General features: G+C 43.5%; 1 protein-coding gene across 2 annotated transcripts in view; it reads left to right on the plus strand.

The window, feature by feature from the left end:
• LOC140206015 (E-selectin-like) overlaps positions 1–18,971 on the plus strand; it is a 43,489-nt gene that overhangs the window by 9,671 nt on the left and 14,847 nt on the right. Inside the window, exons 5-8 of one of the 2 annotated variants that reach the window (XM_072274041.1) lie at positions 1,853–2,038; positions 4,540–4,725; positions 5,800–5,985; positions 6,659–6,844. In XM_072274041.1, the coding sequence (XP_072130142.1) occupies positions 1,853–2,038; positions 4,540–4,725; positions 5,800–5,985; positions 6,659–6,844 (744 nt within the window). The remainder of the gene's footprint in view (positions 1–1,852; positions 2,039–4,539; positions 4,726–5,799; positions 5,986–6,658; positions 6,845–18,971) is intronic. The other variant, XM_072274042.1, reaches the window with a different exon arrangement.

Below are 18,971 nucleotides of genomic sequence, written 5' to 3' on the forward strand. Positions count from 1 at the left end.
CTTTGATTCTGATGTCTCTGAAAGAATAAAGTACGAGAAATCAGCCTTGACTCAGAGTATCACAACATGCCACTGTATGAATAAATGGCAGAGAGTTCACTTCTGCCTTCGGAGCAGCTCATATCACTGCTGAAAGGAAGGCTAAGGTGTCTCTGGTAACTAACCAAGTGATCTCCACTTCAGATACGGCCAATGCAGTACCTCTTCTTTCCCAAGCATCTCAGGACACTATATCTGCACATGTCATTTGTTAGGCTAAATAAATGACCATAGAACTTAGAACATTGACGATAAAGGATATATGTGATTGTATTTTCATTTAAGATAGCCTTTCACTGAGCTTTTGGACTTCTGCTTCTATGTATCAGAGCACTAACCTTGGCACATCTTGTAAGTTAATAACATTTCTTTCTGCATTGCAAAGCACTCCAGGAACTTACTCTTCAACCACTTCCTGGCACCTTATAGCCCTTGTATGTCTCACTACGACATTAAGATCAACATCAGTAAACAGGGAGCAATGCTCGCTCCCCTGCACCGCCTCTTTTTCAGTCATTTCAAAAGAAATCAACAGCACTTACACTGTCAATAGACTTGTGGCTCAGCAGACAATGTCATTGAGAGCTGGAACCCAGACAGCAATTAGTACAGCACAGCAGTAAGGTGTTTTTAAATTGTCAGTGACTACAATCTGTGCATTGGCAAGAAAAGAACAGCAGGTCCACAGTGGAATAATGTTCCTTTGTACTGAGGCATGAATATATGTAGGCATACAGTTCCTTTTTAGGAGCTTCCATATTCCTCTTCTCCTAGCAGTTCATTTCACACTCATGATCCAGAATGCGCCGAGGTTCATATAATAGTTCAACGGATAGTTGCTAGCTAGCAAGAGTATAAAAAAAATGCTATGAAAGTTTGATTTCCCGAGTAACATCTTTCTCCTCTCACTTCAAACCAATACCCTCTAGTTTTAGACGACTGCCCTGGTAGAAAGGTTGTGATAATTCACCCTCTTTATGTCCTTCATAACTTTATAAATTTCTATGTTCACTCCTCAGCCTACTTCAGTTTCTGCTTAAAACTCAAGCACTCCACTCCCAGCAACATTCATGTGAATTTTCTCTCAGTCTCTCTAGTGGAATCATATCTTTCCCAGCTGGTGGCCAGAACTGCACACAACATTCCAGGTGTGGCCTCACCAACATCTTATTCAGGTGTAACATGACATCCCGCCTCTTGTACTCAATACGCTGCCCAATGGAAGCAAGCACACCATGTGCTTTCTTCACCACTGTGTAACTATGTACTCGTACCCCTTGGTCTGTCTGTATTATGACACTCACAGAGACACCAGAGATTGTAGATGCTAGTTTATGCAGCAAAAAGCTGGCCTCTGTGTGAACTCAGCTGGTCAGAAGGTACCTCAAAGCAGAAGGGTAACATCTATGGTCAAGTCCTGTACTCTGGATTGAGAGAAAGTGGGGAGATAGCCAGATCAAAGAGGTAGGGGACAGGTGGAGCAAGAGCTAATAAGTGACAGGAGGATGCAGACAAGGAGGGTGACAGGCAGATGGAGAAGGGAAGAATGAAAATAGCATCAGAGGCTGGGAGGTGGTAGCCCGAGTTAACAAAGAATGGCTGATGACAGCTTGACCGTTCACATAAAACAGATGCTAAAACAGTCAATACAGTGAAGTGTGGAGTGAGCTCCAGTTTACCCTCTTGTTTGTGACATCTGCAAGTGCAATGTGCTGCAGGCCTGGCCCCATGTAATAGGTGTCACTGCACTGGTGAAGTGCTTTGAGAATATCTTAAGCGCACTTATTACTCAAACATTCATGTTCCGTTTCAGCGGTGAGGTGTGATGTTCCAAAGCTTCCAGCAAATGGATATCAGAACTGTTCCCACCCAGGTGGAGACTTCACTTTCCGCTCAGTCTGTGTTTATAGCTGTGCAGGAGGGTTTTCCTTGGTCGGGTCGGAGAGACAGCAATGTGAAAGCTCTGGAAAGTGGTCATCCCCTGTACCAACGTGTGAAGGTGATCTTTGATTAATCTGCATTTCCACAATTTTATCCCTTTCCATGACAGTAAAACTCAACTTTGACTGTGATATTAGTACAGTTCTACTTCATTTCCACTTTTAATTAAGCCTAGTTGGACTTTTTTAAGTATCAGAAAAAAAACAAAGCCTTCCAAAGACCTTTGACAGGCGCAAGCTCTCAAAATTCAAGAGGTTCGATAGAGAGTTGCCAGCTAGCTATAGTGCAAAAGCTAGCACATTGCTGATGCCTGCACTTAAACCTCTGTAGGGTTAGGTGCCAGCTCCTCTCACCTCCCTCTCTTCCTCTGCATTCAGCACTGAGTTCACTGTGGGTGAGACCAAATGCATATTGTGTGCAACCACTCAACATTTTCCCAGGTTTGATTCATCACATGCCCATACCAGTATAGACAGTGCATTCGTATTTGAATTGACACACTCATATAAATGAAAGGATGCTTTTCAGGTTAGATTTTACCTTATTGAATGTAGGAAGTCTTTCCAATGCTATAAAAGTTTGATTTCCCGAGTAACATCTTTCTCCTCTCACTTCAAACCAATACCCTCTAGTTTTAGACTTGACTGCCCTGGTAGAAAGGTTCTGATAATTCACCCTCTTTATGCCCTTCATAACTTTATAAATTTCTATGTTCACTCCTCAGCCTACTTCAGTTTCTGCTTAAAACTCAAGCACTCCACTCCCAGCAACATTCATGTGAATCTTCGCTCAGTCTCTCTAGTGGAATCACATCCTTCCCAGATGGTGGCCAGAACTGCACACAACATTCCAGGTGTGGCCTCATCAACATCTTATTCAGGTGTAACATGACATCCCGCCTCTTGTACTCAATACGCTGCCCAATGAAAGCAAGCACACCATGTGCTTTCTTCACCACTGTATCACCACTGACAGTGTCACAATGGGGTGCTGGGAACAGACCCAAATGCGAGACACAGACACAGAAGTACAAGGAACAGGACTTGACTAGAGTAGGGTCGTGACAGGATACAGGCAAGGAGCATGGACAAGAATGCAGACTTGAGCTAGGGAAAGCAGGACCAGGACTAGAAACCATGGACTAGGAGACAAGGCTTTGACTCTGATCCCGAAACTGGACAAGGACCCGGAACCTGGGTCTTGCCTCAGGCTCAGAAACCAGAACCAGGCAAGGACATGACATGGCTTCAGGACAGGATGTGGCTGGAGTGTAGAGGCCTGAGCTTCGAGACAGGCTGTGGTCTTTGCTCTTGAGGCTTGTGTTCTTGGAGCTTGGCCTGGGATCTTCGAGGTTTATGTTCTTGAAGCAACTCCTGGGCAGGACACGGAACTTCACCCCACAGAGGCAATGGACAGGGAGGGACGGACCCAACCGCAAGGTAACGGCAAATGGCCTGCTTACCCTACGGAGGCAAGAGACAGGAAGGGACAGAACCAACCACAGGGTAACAGCAATCGGCCTGGCTTACCCGTCGGAGGGAAGGGACAGGAAGGGACAGAACCAACCACAGGGTAATGGCAATTACAGCCTGGCTTACCCAGTGGAGGCAAGGACAGGAAAGGAGCTCAATCCGGGGTGGCTCTGAGTCTTGGGGCAGCCAGCAATTTTGGTTGGCTACAGAAACGGCCGAATCCATACCACGATGACTGCTCCGACGGGTGGCAAACAGGCTCCATGAAGCAGTCGTCCTCCAACCAGGCCTAGAGATCACAAATGGTTTCACCAGCCTTTCATCAGCAGGTTGTTCCAAGGGGAACTGACAAGACAAACCAGCAGCCCACACTCAACCCCAAGGCCACTTATCTTCAAGCTCCATGATGGGAATCAGGTGCCTATGATTAAGTCAACCAAATGAGGGACAGCTGAAAGACCTGAAGTCCTGAGTCCACGGACCGGACCGTGAACCGGAATGCGGGCCACAAACCGGACCATGACAGACAGGGAACTATGTACTCGTACTCCTTGGTCTCTCTATACTACAACACTCACAGAGACACCAGAGATTGTAGATGCTAGTTTATGCAGCAAAAAGCTGGCCTCTGTGTGAACTCAGCTGGTCAGAAGGTACCTCAAAGGAGATGGGTAACATCTAGGGTCAAGTCCTGTACTCTGGATCGAGAGAAAGTGGGGAGATAGCCAGATCAAAGAGGTAAGGGACAGGTGGAGCAAGAGCTAATAAGTGACAGGAGGATGCAGACAAGGAGGGTGACAGGCAGATGGAGAAGGGAAGAATGAAAATAGCATCAGAGGCTGGGAGGTGGTAGCCCGAGTTAACAAAGAATGGCTGATGACAGCTTGACCGTTCACATAAAACAGATGCTAAAACAGTCAATACAGTGAAGTGTGGAGTGAGCTCCAGTTTACCCTCTTGTTTGTGACATCTGCAAGTGCAATGTGCTGCAGGCCTGGCCCCATGTAATAGGTGTCACTGCACTGGTGAAGTGCTTTGAGAATATCTTAAGCGCACTTATTACTCAAACATTCATGTTCCGTTTCAGCGGTGAGGTGTGATGTTCCAAAGCTTCCAGCGAATGGATATCAGAACTGTTCCCACCCAGGTGGAGACTTCACTTTCCGCTCAGTCTGTGTTTATAGCTGTGCAGGAGGGTTTTCCTTGGTCGGGTCGGAGAGACAGCAATGTGAAAGCTCTGGAAAGTGGTCATCCCCTGTACCAACGTGTGAAGGTGATCTTTGATTAATCTGCATTTCCACAATTTTCTCCCCTTCCATGACAGTAAAACTCAACTTTGACTGTGATATTAGTACAGTTCTACTTCATTTCTACTTTTAATTAAGCCTAGTTGGACTTTTTTAAGTATCAGGAAACAAAAACAAAGCCTTCTAAAGACCTTTGACAGGAGCGAGCTCTCAAAATTCAAGTGGTTCGATGGAGAGTTGCCAGCTAGCTATAGTGCAAAAGCTAGCACATTGCTGATGCCTGCACTTAAACCTCTGTAGGGTTAGGTGCCAACTCATCTCACCTCCCTCTCTTCCTCTGCATTCAGCACTGAGTTCACGGTGGGTGAGACCAAATGCATTTTGTGTGCAACCACTCAACATTTTCCCAGGTTTGATTCATCACATGCCCATACCAGTATAGACAGTGCATTCATATTTGAATTGACACACTCATATAAATGAAAGGATGTTTTTCAGGTTAGATTTTATCTTATTGAATGTAGGAAGTCTTTCCAATGCTATAAAAGTTTGATTTCCCTGGTAACATCTTTCTCCACCAGTGACACCAGAGATTGTAGATGTGAGGTCATGCAGCAAAAAGCAAAGCCTCTGTGTGAACTCAGCTGGTCAGACAGCTCCTCCGGAGGGAAGTGGATTGGTAATATTTAGGGTCGAGACCCTTACTCTGGATCGAGAGAAAGAGGGGAGATAGCCAAAATGAAGAGGGGGGGACAGGCGAAGCAAGAGCTGATAAGCAATAGGAGGGTGCAGACAAGAGGGATGACAGGCAGATGGAGAAGGGAAGAATGAAAATAGCATCAGAGGCTGGGAGGTGGTAGCTGGAGTTAACAAAGAACGGCTGATTGTTCATATTGGAGGAGATGTTAAAATATTCAATGATGTGAAGTATGGAGCATTCTCCAGTTACCTTCCTGTTTGTGAGATGTACAAGTACAATATAATGCAGGTTTCCCCACATACTGTGTGTCATTACACTGGATAAGATGCCTTGAGAATTTCGAATTTGGCACATTCTGCATAAGTGCACTTATTATTCAATTCTTAACTTTTCGTTTCAGCGGTGAGGTGTGATGTTCCAAAGCTTCCAGCGAATGGATATCAGAACTGTTCCCATCCAGGTGGAGACTTCACTTTCCGCTCAGTCTGTGTTTATAGCTGTGCAGAAGGGTTCTTGTTGATCGGGTCAGAGAGTCTGCAGTGTAACAGCTCTGGAAAGTGGTCATCACCCATCCCCACTTGCGAAGGTACTGTATTCTTTGTTTAATATGTTTTTGCACAATTCTGTCCTTTCCCATGACAGTAAGCTCAATCTTGACTTTGATATTAATACACTTCTTCTTAATTTCTACTTTTAATTGTTTAGTTGGACTTTTTTAAAATGCCTTTTAAGTATCAGAAAAGAATACAAAGCTCTACAAAGACCTCTGACAGCAGTGAGCTCTCAAAATTAAAGTGTTCTTCTTATTAACAAAACTCAAGAAAATCACGTCTTTGATAAAATATTGTATGGAAACCCAGCTTTATGCAGAGCAGTGTTTATGTTTTGATGAGTGATACCACTTTTCAATGGATGTCTTGAGTATGATCACAATACACTGACACCATAGCGTGACTGTATGCACGGAACCGAGTGATTCTCCAGTGCAGTCACGAAGGTCAGGTCTAATGTCAAGAGCACTATGAGTGAAGTGCTTTGCCTTGCAACCGCCCACGCAGAGCAGATGCTGAAATACCCGGTGGAATAAAATGCAAAGTCCACCAATTACTCTATTGTTTATGAGATGTGCAAGTACAATATAATGCAGGTTTCCCCACATAATGTGTGTCACTACACTGGATAAGGTGCTTTGAGAATTTTTAATGTAACACATTTTGCATAAGTGCACTTACCACTCAATTCTTCACTTTCTGTTTCAGCTGTGAAGTGTGATGTTCCAAAGCTTCCTGCAAATGGTTATCAGAACTGTTCCCATGTAGGTGGCAACTTCACTTTCCGCTCAGTCTGTGTCTACAGTTGTGCAGAAGGGTTCTCGTTGAACGGGTCAGACAATCTGCAGTGTAACAGCTCTGGAAGGTGGTCGTCACCCATCCCAACTTGCGAAGGTGGTCTTTGTTTAGTATGCATTTACATAATTCTGTCTATTTCCAGTTGAAGTTCTGGGTCATACTGGAGTACAGAAAAATATTAATTTTGCATATGTGGTTTCAAGAATAGTATGTAAAGCACAGAAGACACATTTGTATTTGAGACACAGCAGTCTGCAGATACTGATACTGTAGTCTGGAACAACAACCAATCTGCTGGAAGAGCTCGGTGAATCAAGCAGTATCTGTGTGTATCTTATTTGTCCTGACACAAGGTCTCAACCCAAAACATTGGCAAATTCATTCCCTGCACAGATGTTGCTTGACCTGTTAACTTCCTCTAATAGGTTGTTGCTTCAAATTTATATTCATTGTTTCTTGATATTGATAATCAAGTGTTTCAAATCACACCATGATTTGTTGTTGATGAGTGAGAAAAACTGATGTCAGTTTATTTAAATATTATCATCATTGTCAATTATTTAGTAATTGGCAGATACATAGGTCTTCTCTCTGCTTTAGAACTGCACTATAATTACCTTTTTTTTCTAAGAATAATCAGGATCACTTTTCCAATAATTTATGCTGGTAGATATAATTTGATTTTCATGGTATACAATTAATTTTATAATCTGTAATAGGTCGGTGGTAATAATGAAAGCACAAGTGTTGCTCTTTGTCCTCATCTCAGCAGTAGTAATATTTTGAGCATGTAAAACCAAACATAAAAATTCAACTACTATCAGCAATCCAAAATCCTCTCACAAGCTCTGTTGCTTTCAAATTTCACCACTGCAATCGAACAGAAATCTCTTGGGTTTGATGTGAATGAAGGCTTTTTACCTGCCATTTCTAAAGTAAAGGAACTTGTGAATGTAATATTTTGAAGCAAGGGGTCTGAGTAAGTTTTTAAGTGGTGTGATAAATCTGAAGTTATTGCTTAGCTAAGTTTCTAGCCTAAAATAGATAATTTTATGTGCAAAATAAGTCACTTATTTGCATATATTAGAAACTGTGACAAGAATTGAATTGAATTCAGTTTAATTAGACAATAAGACAAAGGAGCAGAAGTCGGCCACTTGGCCCATCGAGTCTGCTCCACCATTTTATCATGAGCTGATCCATTCTCCTATTTAGTTCCACTCCCCCATCTTCTCACCATAACCTTTGATGCCCTGGCTATTCAGATACCTATCAATCTCTGCCTTAAATACACCCAATGACTTGGCCTCCACTGCTGCCCGTGGCAACAAATTCCATAGATTCACCACGCTCTGACTAAAAAAATTTCTTCGCATCTCTGTTTTGAATGGGCGCCCTTCAATCCTCAAGTCATGCCCTCTCGTACTAGACTCCCCCATCATGGGAAACAACTTTGCCACATCCACCCTGTCCATGCCTTTCAACATAGGAAATGTTTCTATGAGGTCTCCCCTCATTCTTCTAAACTCCAAGGAAGTCCAAGAGCGGACAAATGTTGCTCATATGTTAATCCTCTCATTCCCGGAATCATTCTAGTGAATCTTCTCTGTACCTTCTCCAACGTCAGCTCATCCTTTCTTAAATAAGGAGACCAAAACTGCCCGCAGTACTCCAAGTGAGGTCTCACCAGCGCCTTGTAGAGCCTCAACATCATGTCCCTGCTTCTATACTCTATTCCTCTAGAAATGAATGCTAACATTGCATTCGCCTTCTTCACTACTGACTCAAACTGGAGGTTAACCTTAAAGGTATCCTGTACGAGGACTCCCAAGTCCTGTTGCATCTCGGAACTTTGAATTCTCTCCCCATTTAAATAATAGTCTGCCCGTTTATTTCTTCTGCCAAAGTGCAGAACCATACACTTTCCAACATTGTAATTCATTTGCCACTTCTTTGCCCATTCTTCCAATCTATCCAAGTCTCTCTGCAGACTCTCTGTTTCCTCAGCACTACCAGCCCCTCCACCTATCTTCGTATCATCAGCAAACTTAGCCACAAAACCATCTATTCCATAATCCAAATCGTTGATGTACAATGTAAAAAGAAGCAGCCCCAACACGGACCACTGTGGAACACCACTGGTAACCGGCAGCCAACCAGAATAGGATCCCTTTATTCCCACTCTCTGTTTCCTGCCAATCAGCCAACGCTCTATCCACGTATGTAACTTTCTCGTAATTCCATGGGCTCTTATCTTGATAAGTAGCCTCATGTGCGGCACCTTGTCAAAGGCCTTCTGAAAATCCAAATATACAACATCCACTGCATCTCCCTTGTCTAGCCTACTTGTAATTTCCTCAAAAAATTGTAATAGGTTTGTCAGGCAGGATTTTCCTTTAAGGAATCCATGCTGAGTTCTGCCTATTTTGTCATATGCCTCCAGGTACTCTGTAACCTCATCCTTGACAATCGACTCAAACAACTTCCCAACCACTGATGTCAAGCTAACAGGCCTATAATTTCCTTTTTGCTTTCTTGCCCCCTTCTTATATAGCGGAGTGACATCTGCAATCTTCCAGTCCTCCGGAACCATGCCAGAATCTATCGACTTTTGAAGATCACCACTAATGCCTCCTCAATCTCCACAGCTACTTCCTTCAGAACACAAGGGTGCATTCCATCTGGTCCGGGAGATTTATTTACCTTTAGACTATTCAGCTTCCTGAGTACTTTCTCTGTCATAACTGTGACTGCGCACACTTCTCTTCCCTGCCACTCTTGAGTGTCCGGTATACTGCTGATGTCTTCCTCAGTGAAGACTGATGCAAAATACTCGTTCAGTTCTTCTGTCATCTCCTTATCTCCCATTACAATTTCTCCAGCATCATTTTCTATCGGTCCTATATGTACTCTCACCTGTCTTTTATTCTTTATATAAGTGAAAAAGCTTTTAGTATCCTCTTTGATATTATTTGCTAACTTCCTTTCATAGTTGACCTTTTCCTTCTTAATGACCTTCTTAGTTTCCTTTTTTAAGCTTTTAAAAAATTCTCAATCCTCTGTCTTCCCACTAATTTTTGCTTCCTTGTATGCCCTCTCCTTTGCTTTAACTTTGGCTTTGACTTCTCTTGCCAGCCACGGTTGCATCCTTTTTCCATTCGAAAATTTCTTCTTTTTTGGAATATACCTGTCTTGCACCTTCCTCATTTCTCACATAAACTCCAGCCACTGCTGCTCTGCCGTCTTTCCCGCCAGTGTCTCTTTCCAGTCAACTTTGGCCAGTTCCTCTCTCATGCCACTGTAATTTCCTTTACTCCACTGAAATACCAGCACATCAGGTTTCGGCTTCTCTTTTTCAAATTTCACAGTGAACTCAATCATGTTATGATCACTGCCTCCTAAGGGTTCCTTCACCTCAATCTCTCTAATCACCTCCGGTTCATTACACAATACCCAATCCAGTACAGCCGATCCCCTAGTGGGCTCAACAACAAGCTGTTCTAAAAAGCCACCTTGCAGACATTCTACAAATTTTCTCTCTTGAGATCCAGTGCGAACCTGATTTTCCCAATCCACTCGCATGTTAAAATCCCCCACAATTATCATAAAACTGCCCTTCTGACAAGCCTTTTCTATTTCCTGTTGTAATTTGTAGTCCACATCACTGCAGCTGTTTGGAGGCCTATAATTAACTGCCATCAGGGTTCTTTTACCCCTGTGATTTCTTAGCTCAACCCATAAAGATTCTGCACCTTCCGATCCTATATCACCTCTTTCTAATGATTTAATATCATTTCTTACCAATAAAGCCATGCCTCCCCCTCTGCCTACCTTCCTATCCTTCCGATACACCGTGTATCCTTGGATGTTCAGCTCCCAGAGACATGCATTCTTTAGCCACGTCTCAGTGATGGCCACAATATCATACCTGCCAATCAGTAGCTGTACGACAAGATCGTCCACCTTATTCCTAATGCTGCATGCATTTAACTATAACACCTTAGGACCAGTATTTGGTACTTTTCGCTTTGATTTCACTGCAACTTTATTGCACTGCAACTCATCCCAATGTCTACAAATTTCCCCCATCACCTGCCTGTCTTTCCTGACATCTTTACTGCTCACTATCTTAGACTTATTTCTGTTTTCTCCTTCCTCCGCTCTATCATTCCGGTTCCTATCCCTCTGCCAAATTAGTTTAAACCTTCCCTAACAGCTCTATTAAACTTTCCCGCCAGGATATTGGACCCCTCGGGTTCAGGTGTAACCTGTCCATTTTGAACAGGTCATACTTCCCCCAGAAGAGATCCCAATTATCCAAGAATCTGAAGCCCTGCCCCCTGCACCAGTCTCTCAGCCACGCATTCATCTGCCTGATCCTACTATTCTTGCCCTCGCTAGCACGTGGCACAGGTAGCAATCCCAAGATTACCACCCTGGAGGTCCTGCTTCTCAGCTTCCTTCCTAACTCCCGGAAATCTCTCTTCAGGACCTCCTTTCTTGTCCTATCTATGTCATTGGTACCAACATGTACCAAGACAACTGGCTGCTCGCCCTCTCCCTTCAGAATATTCTGGACCCGATCCGAGACATCCCGTACCCTGGCACTTGGGAGGCAACACACCATGCGGGTATCTCTATCAGGCTCACAGAATCTCCTGTGTGTTCCCCTGACTATGGAATCCCCTATGACTACCGCATTCCTCTTCTCCCTCCTTCCCTCTTGCACAACAGTGCCAGGCTCAGTGCCAGAGACCCGGTCACTGTGGGCGTCCCCTGTCAGGTCACCCCCTCAACAGCATCCAGAACAAGATATTTGTTGCTGAGGGGGACAGCTACAGGTGTGCTCTCCACTATCCGGGCATTTTCCTTCCCTCTCCTGACAGTCACCCAGTTTTCTGACCCCTGTAGCCTAGGGATGACTACCTCCCTGTAGCTCCTGTCTATCATCTCTTCACTTACCCTGATAAGCAGTAGGTCATCAAGCTGCAGCTCCAGATCCCTAGCTCAATCTCTGAGGAGCTGCATCTCGTGCACCTGGCGCAGATGTGGCCATCAGGGAGGCTGGAGGTCTCCCAGGATTCCCACATCTGACACCCTGAACAAAGCACTAACCCTGCAGGCATGCTATCTAATTCTACAGGAATGAAACAGGAAAAATAAGTCTACTCACCCACTTACCTTGCCAAATACACAAACTTTTTAAACCGTTAGCTCGTACCATTAGCTGTGTGAGCCCTGCTGTTCCTGTCTGTTCAGGCCGATTCGCCAAGGGGGGGGGGAAGAGTTGTGCTTTGCTCTCGCCTCTTCCCGTTTACCGCCGAAGCCCGTTGAAGCCAAAGCCCTACACTCTGCTACCACTCACTCCGCTGCCTGCTCCGACAGCTGCCTATTGTATGGGGTGGTCTCCTTTTTAAACTCTCTGCGCTGTCCTGTGTTGAGGGTCAGGGGTGAGAAAGCCCACCTTGCCATCTGCCGGGCATCTGACAGGAAGTCCAGGATCAAGATGCACAAGGTAGGGTGAAGGCTGAGATCTCGTGTCAAACCTGGAGGGAATTATGGTGCTGAATGCTGAATTGTCGTCCAAGAACAGCATTCTCACATAGGCATCCCTCTTCTCCAGGTGTGTAAGGACAGTGTGTAGAGCTGTGGCTATTGCATCATCTGTCAATTAGTTGTGTCGGCAGGCGAATTGTACAGGGTCCAGTGTGGGTGGTAGCATGCTGCAGATCTAGCCTCTCAAATCATTTGCTTATTATTGAGGTGACAGGACGCCAGTCGTTCAGACATGTTACCTGGGTCTTTTTAGGTTCAGGGACAATGGTGGATGTTTTGAAACAGGAGGGCACTCTGCACTGGGAGGGGGAGAGATTAAAAATGTCTGTAAACACACCTGCCAGTTGTACCGCACACATCCAGAGTACCCGCCCTGAAATGCCGCCGGGTCCCTCAGCCTTGTGACTCATTGGAAACACCTGCATACTTCAGCCTCAGAGATGACCAAGGTGCAGGTCGCTTCAGCGGCTCTCCTCAGGCTCAGTATTGGTGACGTCAAACTGAGAGTAAAAAAGATTTAGCTTACCCGGGAGAGAGGCAGCGATGTTAGCAGCACCCCTGCACTTAGCTTTGAAGTCTGTGATGGTGTGCAGACCTTGCCATAAGCTGCGTGTGTTGTTGGTGGAAAGTTGTGACTGGATCTTGTCCCTGTATTGTCATTTCACTGCTTTGATGACTTTACACAGATTGCAGCTGCATTTCTTGAATTCCTGTTGGTTACCAGCAATTAATTGGGTTTCAGGTACTTTGCACAGACTTTTTTGCAAATAATGTAAGTGCAGCCATTCTGTAAATATTATGCAGTTCAGCAAATTCCACCCGGGATTTGAGGTTATGATTAGTTATTAAGAAATTGAGAGCATTTGTATGTAGATTGTACATCGTGCGATTTTCCTATTGTGCAATTCATGAAATGTCACAAGTGATAGGCTGTGAATAGCAATATTAGTCAGCTATTGTTGTGTATTTAATAATTTAAGTAATATTTGAGTAATCTTGTAAATATATTGTTTGACTGAGCCTTCCTAGTTGTTTCAATAATTGTTTACAGGTATATGCATAAATATATGAATTGCATACATTGTCACACTATCATGTGATATGTGTGTGCCTTGCTTAAAGTGAACACGAAGTTACACCGGCATTCCTGAATTACTTTAATGTTTTGAAGTTACAAAACATAACAGTGGCAGTGAGGTATTTTAAAAAAAAAACCTGAGATGGCTATCGACCTGTTGAAGCGCAGCAAGATGTTCAAACTAAAAAAAAGCAGTGAGGAATAGCAAGTAAAGAATACAGCCCAGCACGTGCAGAGGCAGTCAAGTTAAAAGCAGCGCAGCACGAGTTCTTCAGAAGGGAAGACATGATCGAGTATCAAAAAAAGTCAGAAAACAGATGAATTCATGGGTTCATAACGGGTGAGTACCAAATGATAATAATCATAAATAATGCCAGAAATGGCTGGCTACATCAGAAAGATTTGTGAATTTGATTGCACAACAGATAACTAGATTTTATATACTGAGAAAATTGAACAGTATTTTGAAGCAAATTAAATCGCCTATGAGAAGCGAGAGCCAATGCTGCTAAGTGCATTTGGTTTAAAGGCAAACAGCTTGACTGCTCCAACCAAAGCAACAGATATGAGCTTTGCTGATACTGTCAAAGTAATGCAGGAACACATACAACCAAAGCCACTGTTGATAGCAGAACACTTTAGTTTTCATAAACGGAATCAAAAAGGAAAGTCCATTTCAGCATATGTGGCTGAATTGAAGAGATTATTTGAGCGTTGTCAGTTTGGAAAGGCCTTAATGATACACTGAGAGATGATTTAATGTGGAATGTTAAAAGGAAGCATACATGAATGGCTCCTAACTGAAGCACAACTTACGTTTTAAAAAGCAGTTGAAATTGCTGTTTCAATGAGAGGCAATTGAGTTACAGTGGGGAATGAAAGTAAGCATGATCAAAATTGCAACACCTAAACAGAAACCAGCCTGGCCAAACAAATTATGTTACCATTATGGCATCAGCTCACATACACTAGACCAATGCAGATTTAAAGGTGAAATTTGCAGAAAATCTAACAAAGTAGGACACATACGAAGTGCATTTCAGGCTGATCAAAATAAATAGTGTGCGCAGGAAAGAGAAAAAGATAAAAAGTCAAGTTGCAGTTCCAAAATAGCATTAATCTGCATGAACGTTAGGACACTGGTTCAGTTGTTTCAGTCATTCCACAAAATGAGTTTGAACAGCATTTCAAAGATATCAAACTGAAGCCTGCAGATATTCAACTAAGAACTTATATTGGAGAAAATATATATTAACTCCAGTGGGAATGACATTCATAACTGTGAAATACAACAACCAACAAATCACATTGAGTTTGTATGTGGTGAAAACAGGAAAGTCAGTATTGTGGGGATGTGATTGGCTGAGCCAACTACAATTTATTTGGAGATCCATCCACCATTTGCAAGCCACATCCAGTGTAATAGAGTCAAGTGAAAGCGAATTGAGAAGGGTACTGGATGATGCCATGGCAATGTTCAAGGATAGCTTTGGAAAACTCAAAAACATATCAAGGGTAAAATAGTGTTAAATGAAAATGCCGCACAGAAAGTTTTGCAAAGCCTGTCCAGTTCCTAATACCATTTGTGATAAGGTAGCCAGCAAGCTAAATCACATGGAGGCTGAAGGAATTCTTTCCAAGGTTGACTGGAGCCCATGGGCAACACCATTGGTTCCAGTAGCCTAGAAGAATGCGTCTGTTGGGATCGGTAGTGATTTTATGGTCACCATCAACCCAGTACTGGAAGTAGATCAATACCCTCTACCCAGGATAGAGGATATCTTTGCAAACCTTTCTGGAGGGATGCACTTCAGCAAAATGGACCTATCTGAGGCACACCTACAGATGGAGATAGATGAAGACTCCAAGGTGTTTCTCATTATAAACCCTCACAAAGGGTTTTATCACTGCAATAGGAGTAGTATCTGCACCTGCACTCTGGCAGAAACCAATGGAGTTGGAGTCACAAGGCTGCCCAGGAACTCAGTGTTACCTGAATGACATCATTGTTAACCGTAAGGATGAAAGAAACATCTCCAAAACCTCAAGACAGTGTTAAAAGATTAGAAGATTATGAGCTCAGAGCATGACGCAACAAGTATGAATTCTTTAAATCAAGCATTACTTACTGTGGTCACACTATTGACACACAAGAATTACACAAGTGTGTTGAGAAAATTCAAGCAGCGGTGGATGCCCCAAGGCTAAAGGACATATCACAATTCTGGTCCTTTTTAGAATCTGCCAACTACTATAACATGTTCCTGCCAAATCCAGCTACTATGCTCCCCCACTTGAGCTCATTACTGCAGATCAGGAAGAAATGGCAATGGAGAAAGCAAAGTGTGAACTGGCTTTCAAAATGGAAAAGGAAATGATGACCTCGGAGAATGTATTGACATATTATGACCCGTATTGTCCAGTGAAGCTTGCCTGTGATGCCTTACCTTATGGAATAGATGCAGTCATGTCACATTTTATGCGTGATGGAAATTAACGCCTTGTAGCCTTTGCATCACGTTCCCTTACCGCTGCAGGGAAAAATTACGCACAGAAAAGCCATGAGTCTCGTTTGGAGTGTAAAACATTTTAACCAGTATATGTATGGGAGAGAGTTTATCCTCATTACTGGTGATTAAAAACTACTGTTCATTTTCAATTCACAGAAAGGTTTTCCACTAACAGCAGCTCACAAATGCAGAGCTGGGCTCTGTTACAGAATGAATTCAAGAGGATGCCGAATCCTGGAAATGCTAATGGATTGTCCTTGGAAGGAAATACCAGAAAAAAAATTACAAAAGTAGACTCTACTCTTGACATATTCTCCCTACCTCAAAGCAATAGTCACCCTATTAAGGCAGAGATGATACAAAGGCACACCAGAAAAAAACCCATACTGTTTCAGGTCTACCATAATGGCTGGAATGTGCAGCAGAAACTCCAGTTCCCCCATCTTTACCAGTGCCAAGATGAACCTGCCCTTCATGGAGGTTGCCTTATATGGGGCTTAAGAGTTGTTGTACTATCCAAGTTGAAAGCTAAAGCACTGGAGGAGCTACACGCTCCTAGGCATCATCTAGGCATGGTAATAATGAAGGTGTTGGCCCAAAGCTTTGCTTTCCGGCCTGGTATAGATCAGCAGATCGAGCAGCTTACTATGCACAGTTTGGGATGCCAAGAGTAGCACTTGCCCATCCTTGGGAATGGCATGCATTGCTCTGGCAGAGGATTGATCTGAATTTTGCCAGACCATTCATGGGCACACATTTCTTGGTCGAAATGGATGCAGCTACAAAGTGGCCAGAAGTTTTCCCGTCAGTCTCCACTACAGCCATCCACTGTTGATATGCTGAAAAGCATCTTGTCAAGGACTGGTGTTCCAGAACACGTAATCAGTGACAATGGATCACAGTTTGTGGCGGAACATTCCTAAAAATGAATGGAATAAGACATATTACATCTGCAGCATATTACCCAACTACAAGTGGCTTGATGGAAAGCTTTGTCCAGAGTCTAAAGAATGCACTGCGAGCAATGAGCAAAATACACTGCACTGACACGGAATTAGAAGCTCACCAGATTCCTCCTTGTATATCACAATGCAACACAGTGCACAACCAACAACTCATCAGTTACGCTGTTCCTGGGTCATCCATTGTGCTCACGCTTGGATCTCTTCAAATCCAATCTCAGAAGGAGTATTCGGGACAAACAGCGGGGGCAAACTGAACGCCCCTCAAAAAAGGAGGTTCAATGTTTCACTCCTGGACAAGGAGTCCTGGTGAAGGACTACAGAGACGATCGAAAGTGGGTACGCAGAAAGATTAAGGACGGAACTGGACCACTGTCCTACAAAGTGGAGTTTGCGTCCGATATCACCTGGAGGCAGCACATCAATCCGTTAGAGGAGAGTAGAATCAAATGTTAGAGAAGAAAGGTGGTACCGCTGTCAGAACCACTTCCTGCAGTCTCAGAGTCAACAACTATAACCACCACAACCTGAAATTGTTTCACAGCCACAGGTCTCTCCTCTCAAGCAGATTGATCCCTTCCCCCTCCCCCCCATCAGAAAAGACATTATCCCAGAAGAGTAAGAAAGCCTTCACAGCAATTAAATCTTTAGGCCTGAATGGGACAATTAAAAATTTACTATGCTGTGGATGTCTGTATGTTGTAGTTGGGTTGCATATTATATTCTGCATATAGCTGAGATACATTCTCTTTTGAGTTGTTTATAGCTAAGCAGCAGCAGTGCATTTAATATTTAAATAATAGTTCAGTAGTCTTGAAACTATCTTGTTTGTTCAAGCATTGCTCGTTTCAATAATTCATTATGGGGTACATGAAATACTCAAATTGCATGCATCATAATGCCACTGCATGATAACGTGTGTTTCACTTAAAGTAAACACCAAGCTAGACCTGCATTCCTGGACTCCTGTGTCATCTTTTGAATTAATTTAATGTTCTGAAGTTACAAAACTTAACAGCTATCACAAGCAACACACATAAAAGTTGCTGGTGAACGCAGCAGGCCAGGCAGCATCTCTAGGAAGAGGTACAGTCAACGTTTCGGGCCGGGACCCTTTGTCAGGACTAACTGAAAGAAGAGCTAGTAAGAGATTTGAAAGTGGGAGGGAGAGGGGGAGATCTGAAATGATAGGAGAAGACAGGAGGGGGAGGGATGGAGCTAAGAGCTGGAGAAGGGAGAGGATCATGGGATGGGAAGCCTGCGGAGAAAGAGAAGGGGGGAGGGAAGCCTGGAGGGTGGAGAGCAGGCAAGGGGTTATAGTGAGAGGGACAGAGGGAGAAAAAAGAGAGAGGGAAAAAAGGGGGGGGGGAATAAAAATATATTAAATAAATAAATAAGGGATGGGGTGTGAAGGGGAGGAGGGGCATTAACAGAAGTTAGAGGAGTCAATATTCATGCCATCAGGTTGGAGGCTACCCAGACCGAATATAAGTTATAGAGTGTCATTCACACGTTATGATCTCCCGATGGGCACTGCAGTCCACAAGGAACGTTTGAAGTATAGATATTGTAATAATTAGGAACCACAATGCAGAAACAAATAAATTGCACACACCGAGTCTCAGAACTGCAACCAGATATAAAATACTTTAGGTGTTTTTAGGGATGGTATTTCACATAACGTTGGGAAGGATAGCATGGTATCCTCACTGTGCAATTCGAACTTTTACATCTATCTGGGAAGGCTGATAAAGCTTTGCCTCACCCTTCCTTTCTAGTCCTGTTGCAGGACTCGGTGTGTGCAATTTATTTGTTCCTACATTGTGGTTCCTAATTATTACAATATCTATACTTCAAACGTTCTTTGTGGACTGCAGTGCCCATCGGGAGATCATAATGTGTGAATGACACTCTATAACTTATATTCGGTCTGGGTAGCCTCCAACCTGATGGCATGAATATTGACTTCTCTAACTTCTGTTAATGCCCCTCCTCCCCTTCACACCCCATCCCTTATTTATTTATTTAGTTTTTTTTAAATATATTTTTTATTCCCCCCCCTTTTTTTCCTCTCTCTTTTTTCTCCCTCTGTCCCTCTCACTATAACTCCTTGCCTG

Source organism: Mobula birostris, chromosome 12 (assembly GCF_030028105.1).
Source record: "Mobula birostris isolate sMobBir1 chromosome 12, sMobBir1.hap1, whole genome shotgun sequence".
NCBI classification, from domain to species: Eukaryota; Metazoa; Chordata; class Chondrichthyes; order Myliobatiformes; family Myliobatidae; genus Mobula; species Mobula birostris.